The following is a 9338-nucleotide window of genomic DNA, read 5'->3' as shown; positions in this document are numbered from 1 at the left end:
ATCTCATATGAAGGAGGGGTATTGTATTGATTAATAGGAGACGGTCCCGGTGAAGCTGATAGCCTATTTTTCACAGCAGGGGTAGAAACCCCTGGTTTGAAAGAAGGCTTTGGACCTCCGATAGGAACTGTCATATAGTACAAAAAGTGAAAAAAAATTGTGGTATCAAAAAACAGCAAGGAAATATAATAGAGCCCAACAGTATTTGAAACCCTAACGTGTTACCACAAGCTCGTCGCAAAGATTTTTTTCTATATACCTGGAGGTGGATCAATTTTTCGCTTCTTAGGCGGAGGTTCCTTCTTCTGTTTATTTGACATTCTCCATGGACTTCCTGAAAGCACAGGGAATATGTTACAATATTATTGGTTATACCCAAACATTATCACATGCTAGATAATCAAAGGTTTTGAACCCAAAAGAGAAGAGAACCTGAACACGCAATAAAACTTAAGAGCATGGATTTCAGTTTCAAACAAGAATGGCTATCTACGCCCATGTTCTTAAACCACCGAGTATGAAAGGAAAAGGGAAAATGTGGGAGGTACAAACAAGGTTTAACAACAATAACATATTAGCAGCTCAAAATTCAAAGATAGATAGATGCTGTTTAAACGAAGACCATATAATAGAATGAAAAAGTTACCTTCAGCAAGAGCCAACTGCTTCTTTAATGATGGATTCCCAGGATCTAAAACAATTGCCCTGTCATAAGAAAAAATGTAAGGGTATTTAAGGCACAACCACTTTGATGAGAATAAAGTTATGGACACAAAAAGCATTACACACTGAAAAATTTCTGTGAGTCTGAGTTTTACAAAACAGCTCAACATACCCAAGATGAAAAAATGTACGAGTAAGATAGAAGAAAAACCCATTTAAGCCATAACTAACTCAGAATGTAAGTAGAGACTGACATCCACAGCAGCGTAGCTACACTAAGATGAACCATGTGTATACCGATACTTTGTAGCTACACTAAGATGAACCATGTGTATACCGATACATTGTTCACAGCTCCACCAAAGGTTCTATGCTATCGTGCCAAGACTCATAAAAAGACTACCCTACCCATTGAAGACTGCAAAACCAGAAAAAACTAAGAGAGCAGACACTTTTGCAGCTAAAGGATAGACTATGCTAAAAACTCATAGATATTGAGATGCAACCAAAATGTCTGGTTAGAACTTGTACTTGCGTGATTTGGCTCTCTGTTCAGCTTCAACTGAGCGCATCTTCATATGACTTGTGGTTGACTCATCTAGAGTTCGCTGGACGTTCAATTTTCGCCAAGCACATCCAGCCTCAATCAGCAAACCATTTCCATCTTCATCACTTTGATGTTCTTCATATATATCACATAAATCACCACGCTCCCCAGACCAAGTAAATTTGAACTCCTTTCCACCAACATTAATAATCTGTTTATATCAAGATCAAAAACAACTTGACGGTGTCAAATTCAAACGGTTAAATAAAAACCCATAAGGACACCAGAAGAAAAGACATAGTAACCAAAAAGAAAAAAAGAAAAAAAAAACAGATGCAGGGGGGAGATATATTACAAAAAGGTATGCAGAAGGACGCTGATATATTCAGTTGACAACCAGTATTATTGCCTAAACCACAGCTATACAAAGAAAGCAAATCGACAGTAGGATAAAGAGACTATAGAAGCAGCAATTCAATTAGTAAACCAACATACCATACAATACATGCTCAACCAATAAGCAAGTCAATGTCTACCTAAATGGACCAAGGAATTAATGTGATACTAAGTAGCAATGGAATCTTTGTAAACATATCTGCAACAGAAATTTTTCTCCAGAATTTAGTGGTTTCGTGTCCAATACTACAGTACCATCTAGTTTAATCTAGGGTAATTTTACTGAAATGAATTGCCAATATGTTCGATGGCACAAACCAAAAACGAAGTTAAAACTACCAAAATCAAAGCAAATTCAAGATTCACCCCAATGAAAGAGTGCAACTAGCTTGAAGCAATTCAACTCAAATCTACAGAAATATCCCCAATCTCTAAATTTGAAAATTGAGTAGAAGAAACTCACATTCCCAGTGCTATTGTTAGGAAACGCATCGAACTTGATCTTGGCAGCTCCACCTTGTGCCTCAACACGCTTGATCTCCTCCACCAAATCAGGAGTTAACCGTATAATCATCCCAAAAGCGGAAGGACTCTCCTTATGAACAATACTAAACGTTTCCTCAACCGCCGGAACCGACGTAGCCGCCTTAACGACGGTTGTAGTATGATTATTCCGCTGGCGTGGAGCGGCGGAGCCACCAACACCAACAGAAGACATCCTCCCGACGGGAGAAGGATGTCGGTTAGTAGGAGGAGGGAATGAATTACGGTTACGAGAAGGTCCCCCGCCACCGCCTCGACCACCACCACGCTTCGACGATCCTCCGTGCATCTTCCCGGTCAAAAAATTGCGACGCCGTCACTGCAATTTCGTTACAACCATGTATTGGCGCATATGTGTATTGTTAGAGATTGAACTGATTGAGACGCGCGAGCAAGAGAATAGAGAGAGAGAAGAGAGACGATGATTAGAATTGAGAGAGAGAGAGGGGACCCAAGAGGCTTCTTCTGTTCCTTCTTCTTCTTCCTCTCTTCCTCTTCTTTTTTTTTTCTTTTAATTTTAATTTATTTTTTATGTTAATATAAACGCCGCCGTTTTGGGCTTTAGGTCTGATGTGTTTATGAAGCGAAGAAGGTGATAAAACCCGATCCGACTTGATCCAGTCTAACCCACCCGGTTCGGGTCCGGATATTTTAGAGACGAAGAAGAAAAGAAATCAAATTCGCTTCACTTCGCCATCAACCATGTTAACAGGTTGGCTTGTATTCTAAAATGTATCTTCTTTGATATGATTTGTGATGAATGGTAATGTAACTTTGTTGTGAAGTTTTGTATATACAGTCAGTGTGAAGTGTGGCAAAAGAAGGTGTTTGAGAGTATTGAGATTGATACTAGCCAGCCAGCCTCCTTATGTTTTCAACGGCTCAGTTGTATGATTTGAGTGGTGTACCTCTGGATCATGGTCAAAGGTGGACTCTTGGAAGGTAATTCGATTCAATGGCCTTCTGCGTGTTTTGTAATTTTGGTTATGTGTTCCTCAATTTGTTTTGTTGATGATGAGTTCTTTTTAATTGTTGCAGGATGATGCAGATTAGTCCACGTTGGGACTGAAAAATGTAATTTTTCTTGAATTCGATTGGTGACGTTTCCCTGAATTGATTATGATTTCATACTCTTTTTTGAGGTGCATACATACTAAATTTTCACTAGTTCTTCACTTTAGGATAAAAAAAAATTGATGATGATGGGAACTGCAGATGAAATAAATGAAGGCTCTAGAGAAAGGCCCTGTTTTTATGGAGGATCTTCCTGAAGAAGAGCAGGTGATAAGTTTGTACGATGCTTGTGTGTTTAGGACCGTTTGTGTGTTTCCTATGGTTTTGGTAGTTGGTAATAAGCTGTATGGTGCTTGGACCCTAATCAGTGCACCTTCATGACAATTCATGGGGAAAAGAAAAGGCATAGTTTTCTTTCTGAAAATGTGAAAACTGGTGGTGACTTTTTCTAATCTTTTAGGAGTTTTGGCTTCATATGGACTGACGAATATTACAAATTGGTTTCAGGGTTACAGTGCTGGCGTAGTCAATTTGGAAACACCTGCTCCATGAACTCAACGATGTTGTGTTTAAAATCTGTCCCAGAGTTGAAATCTGAATTATCAAAGTGAGTCTATATCTTAGTCTTGCTGTTTCAACTAAAGAAACTCATATATCTCACTTGCGCTATGCATTGCCACTATCTCGTGTAATTAAAATATGTTTCTTGATCGTTTCCCACAGTTACCAATCTGCCCGAACCAAGGATTTGGATCAAACTTCTCAAATGCTCACAGTTGCAACACGTGAGTTATTTGGTGAGCTTGATAAAAGTGTCAAGGCTGTTGCACCTATGCCGTTCTGGACGGTTAGTTTATGTTCATGTATGCTTATTATATTTGTGCTTGTTTTACTTATTCTTGGTAGATCTCAATTCTCATCGTTTGTTTCCAAATTTCTCATCATTAGATTTGAGAGTTTGAATTTTTCCCTCATACCAACTTTTGGTGTTACAGAAAAATATCCTCATTTTGCTCAGTTGCATAATGGAAATCACATGCAACAAGTTTGCTGCTTTTTTCAAACTCGGTTGCATATTATGGTTTTAACCTTCCACTTTTAAAATCAAGTAACCTTGTAAACGTGTGGCAGGATGCTGAAGAATGTTGGACACANGTACACTCTTTCCCAGTCCCTAAAACCACCATCGCCTAGCGAAGATCCTGATGCTGTGAAGTGTCTTTTTGGTTTCAACCTTTTGAGCAGGTCACAGTACAAATTTGAAACATATGCTCTCTTCTATGCTAATATATTTTAGATCTTTCCTCTTTAAGTTTCGTCTCATAGATATGTAAACCACCTTGCAATGTCGATAAACAGAGAGCAATGCTTGAATACCTTTGCTTACTGCTTTTCATTCAGTTAATGTATTCCTTTCGAGTGTATAGTTGGGATGCTTGAAATTGTACAAAGTTTTTGTTGCAATTGTTGAAGTGGATCGGTATGTGTGTGTGTGCGTATTATGTATGCATGGATGTATGTATATTGTTTAAGGCCCGCGCAACAAGGCAATATATGACATTTTTACTGCTGTACAGGTACATTTGAAACCTAGAAATGTGAAATCCCTGAAAAGTTTTTTTCTCTCTTTCCGTGCGTAGAAGGAATGTTATGTCTCTTAAACCATCTATTTCTGTTGCTGTAGGTTGCATTGCCAAGAAAGTAGCGAAGAAAGCTCAGAGACAGAATCTTTATATTCTCTGAAATGTCACATATCACATGAGGTGAACCACTTGCATGAAAGACTAAAACATGTGAGTAATTTTTATCAATCCATCGAAAATATTTGTTTCGGTTTAAAGAGATATATCATGGTTATGTGGAAGATCTTCCTACGTTCTTACTCAGACATATGTCTTTTGTCCTTGAGAAAAAGAAGTCTCAAACTTGTGATGCATTGTCTTGGACTCAGATTCTTGATTTATTATATCGTGCAACCTTGTATATTTTAATTGTTTGATATTTTTTCTTAGAATAGTCCATGTGTAGAAACTTTAGGGACTGAAAGGAGAACTTGAAAAAACATCTCCTGCTCTGGGTCGTACAGCGGTTTACATAAAGGAGTGTCTTATAAGTTCATTGCCAAGGTAATTAGTCTCTGATTAATATTTGTGCCCTGTACTTGCTCTTACTGGTTCCCTGCAATCCTATTGTGACAGGCTTTATAACCAACATGTTCCAGAGGAAAAACTTTAGCTTCTAACTTAATGATAGTTTTCAATCCTTTTTCTTCTGGCTTGGAGGCTCTTTAACTCTTATTACTGATCTTGAAGGTATCTTGACTGTTCAGTTTGTGAGATTCTTCTGGAAACGGGAGAGTAATCAGAAAGCAAAAATTCTCCGGGTATGGTAGCTTTCTCTTTTGTATTTTAATGGGAACTCGGTTGCACAACGTTTTTTTATGATAGTCTCCACGTTATTGATCTTTGAAGAAAGTGGATTATCCGTTGGAGTTGGATATATAAGACCTTTGGAGTTGGAAGCTCCTCGCCAGGTATACAAAGCCATTTTTATTATGGTCTTATTATCTGTGGTGGTTGACCAAATCAACTAACAGCTGTTTCTTTCAGAAACTGAGAGATATTGAAGGTCAAAAGCTTCGTCTGCAAGCCACTGCAAAGAGCAGCTCAAAGGGTGATGATGTGAAAATGACTAATGCTGAGGTACAATATGTATGTATATATATATATGCTTATGAACACTGCCATCAATACAATTTTCTAAGATCTTTGCTCTATATATCTCTCCAGGGATCATCAAACTGAAGTGGCGAATCATCAACCAGTGACCAACAGGGAGGTATATTCTCTAAGAACCGGTTGTCAACATCTTCCTTGTCTAGCTTGGAATGCGCTGTATAGTCTATATGTTTGGTTCGATAAGTTCTCCGTCTCACTTGACCGGAATTTATGACCTGGTCTCGGTGTTGACTGTTGACCCACAAAGGAAGAAGCGCAGGCTCTGGGGCATGGGTCAAGCAAGAGAGTGGTTAGTTCCATTGAAAAAAACAACCAAAATGACTTTATTGTTACTCTAAACCCCACACACGTTTGTGTCATTTAAAACTTGGTGAACACCTTTACACATGTTTTTACAGGTAAGTGGGTTCAATACGACGATGCTAACACGAGCCTTCAACGCGAAGAGGATATATCACTAAACTCTCTGGAGAAGGTGATTTGCATATGGCATACATCGTAATGTACAAAGCCCGTCTCATCTCCATATGTAATTCTCTTCTCTTCTCTTTTATCTCAGTTCTTGAAACATTTAGATCGTTTTAAGCTTTAAAGAACTAAAAGAACATGTATGTGTTTTCCAAGTTTTTTTTTTATAGAGGTCCCAATATGGATATAGCGAATCCACCAATAGATATGTTATAAGTTAATAATATCAAAGAGATAATAATAATGAGAAGGAAAGTTGGATTTGATTGAGATGTCACATGTAGAACAGTTGAGGTGAATAGGACCAGTTTCAGTTTGTCGTAATTTATCAATCACGGATCAAGGTCAACAAAGAACAATTCAAAATCAATTTGTTTGACAACAAGAACAACAAAAAAATAGTTTTTACTTGTCAATGCTTCAATGGATTCTGATAACAGTAAAGAAATAAAAATTGGAGAAAAGGCAAAACATGAATTGAGCAGAACACAGCCCTTACAAGACATGTGGAATTGGTTACATGTAATAAGTAATAAGGAGTGGACCATTACCCAAAACAGTCTATCAAAGTTTATGAAACAGTGAGCCTATCATAAGAGGAATTTTCAGAGATGATAGCTTTAACACATATAGTTAAACACTGTCAATTCAACTTTAAACCAATATTGATTCTTCATCTCAATTCGTTTCCCTTAATTAGTCTCTAAGAAGTGGACCATTATTGAAAATTCGGTATCTTAGCGCTATCTAGTATCACTATAGCCTCCCCACATGGACCACCATTTAATTTGCCAGCCACTTTTCATTTTGACATTTTTTTTATTATATAGATTTGCTTACATTAAAAATTATCTCTATTCAAAACTTGATTTTCATAGTATGGGTTGTGTGAGCCATCTACATCCATTATTACATATGCACTACACTAAGATTTGATCTTTTGTATCCATATATATTAAGTATATAAAATACAAATACTTTGATTAATCAGCGCCTAAAAATTCTTGAGAGTTTTGATTGGACATGGTCCGCAAAACATGCCTTGGTGCATTTCATCTTAAGAGTTTTGATTGGACATTGCATGCAAATCACGCCTTTGGTGCATTCCACTCACAATTTAAGAAAAACAAAAATTGTGAACCTCCAAACTTATCACAACAAAATAAAAATGAGAATAAAATTACACAAAAAAAGGAATGCAACTTGTTGTTCTTTGTCTCCCCGGTGTAATACAAGTATCTCAATTTGGAAGAGCTAAATTTTGTTACCACATTGGATCTCTCGTGTACCTCTATCTATCTTTTCATTTCCAAAACAGTTTTATCGAACCACTACAACCCAAAAGCCAAAAGCTTTCTGATATATATGTTGAGGTAGTAAACGATCTTATTTTATATGAATAAATAAGATAATGCATATAAACATTAAACATATTAGCAAACAAGATGTCACTTATTTTTAATCAGCCGATTTGAGAATAATTAACTAGTACATAATCGATGTAGAATGTTTGTGTGATATTGTTCTCCGATGTAGAACAATCGTGCGTACAACTTAAAGTAATAGCTATTAGCTTGTTAATAACAACAACTTAGTGATTCAATTAATCTAAAGTGTTCTATAAATACTAATTCAATCATTTGCATGTATGAGTATTGTATATTAACCATCTCAAAACTAACCCAAATTTTCTTCAGTTCACGTCGATCAAACATTTTGTGATCACAACAAACTTCCGCCACAACACTTAATTAGAGCGAAAACGACCTAAAACCTGATGATGTCGAGTATCTACTTACCGTGAGAGAACCATAGACACCACTACGATATTCTCCACAAAAACCAAACATATAGCCCACTCGTCTTGTGAATGCCATTAATTCCACGGTTCTCCAAACTCTAAAAGACTAATTAGTAATATATATTTAAGAATCATATACATCTGATAATTAAATTAGAACGAGAAAAAAAAAGAAAAAAAATTAGTATTGCATTGCCATTGCGCATGCATAAATCTAAAAATGGTCCCAAGGCAAAATATAAAATATCATTGGTAAAACTACTTTTATAATATATGTACATGTAATATAACTTTGTTTTTTTCTTAACGACTTATACTTTTGTCTTCTCTTTCTAAAATAATTGACACAATTAAAACCTTTTCATCACTATTATATGCAAATTATGACATAACGCCATCTAACATTTAAACCCAAGAAACAAAAAACGACGACTACTAACTAGTAGGTAGTCAATATCATGGTTCTGAGACGTAAGCGGGTATATACAAAAAAAGTAATTGGATAATTAAAATCTGTCACATGCCTTAAGAATGTGAATGAATGTCTTTTTGCTGATCTATGTCGGTTCATGCATAATTAATTATATCCTAATCTATACGATTACACGAACCTAGTTTTGTTTTCAAACTTACTACTTACTAGTTCCTATCTAATAAAGTAATGAAATAAGAGATATGGTACGTAATCAAATAAAAAAAGTTCGTCGGCGAGATACCTCACGATTCAACCTAAAATAATGATATAGACAAAACTTTCATTTTTGTCACGTCATGAATTTTGTGGATGAGGAAATAAGTAGTATAATACTACTAGCAGTCTAATAAAATACTTTACAAGTCTTTTTCTAGTATTCTACTAACATTCTATAAAATACGTTTTAAAAGGAAAAAAGAAAAAAACAGAGAATTTTCATCAAATCAGAGTTTTCTCATTCTATTACACAAGATTAAACAGAACCGATTTATAGATAAATAGTAAGAGAGTGGTAAGGAGGAATAATAATGTTACCAAAATGACATAAACATGGAACTGTTCACTGTCTACGTGATGACTCTTCTCTGACTGAGTCATCTAAAATCATGTAATTTACCAAAACACCTCTCTCGCTCTTGTTTTGTTCCGTTCAGTTTTTCTCCACTCTGTTCATAGCAAGATCGGTCCATGGGT

The 9338-nt window shown here is 36.2% G+C and overlaps 2 protein-coding genes and 1 pseudogene across 4 annotated transcripts in view; 1 reads left to right on the top strand and 2 right to left on the bottom strand.

Moving 5' to 3' along the window:
- LOC104746556 (dentin sialophosphoprotein-like) overlaps positions 1-2621 on the bottom strand; it is a 15019-nt gene extending 12398 nt beyond the window's left edge. The window contains exons 1-5 of one of the 2 annotated variants that reach the window (XM_019237328.1): positions 2070-2621; positions 1195-1421; positions 647-705; positions 260-334; positions 3-127 (exon numbers count right to left, since the gene is read on the bottom strand). In XM_019237328.1, the coding sequence (XP_019092873.1) occupies positions 3-127; positions 260-334; positions 647-705; positions 1195-1421; positions 2070-2438 (855 nt within the window). In that variant the 5' untranslated portion in view covers positions 2439-2621. The remainder of the gene's footprint in view (positions 1-2; positions 128-259; positions 335-646; positions 706-1194; positions 1422-2069) is intronic. The other variant, XM_019237327.1, reaches the window with a different exon arrangement.
- LOC104748390 lies at positions 3374-6614 on the top strand (annotated as a pseudogene).
- The window catches only part of LOC104746555 (dof zinc finger protein DOF3.1-like), a 2249-nt gene continuing 1866 nt past the window's right edge, over positions 8956-9338 (bottom strand). Inside the window, exon 2 of one of the 2 annotated variants that reach the window (XM_019236859.1) lies at positions 8956-9324. In XM_019236859.1, coding sequence (XP_019092404.1) covers positions 9295-9324 — 30 coding nt within the window. In that variant the 3' untranslated portion in view covers positions 8956-9294. The other variant, XM_019236860.1, reaches the window with a different exon arrangement.

Source organism: Camelina sativa, chromosome 15 (assembly GCF_000633955.1).
Source record: "Camelina sativa cultivar DH55 chromosome 15, Cs, whole genome shotgun sequence".
In the NCBI taxonomy this organism is placed as follows: domain Eukaryota; kingdom Viridiplantae; phylum Streptophyta; class Magnoliopsida; order Brassicales; family Brassicaceae; genus Camelina; species Camelina sativa.
This window is presented reverse-complemented; position numbering and strand designations above follow the sequence as displayed.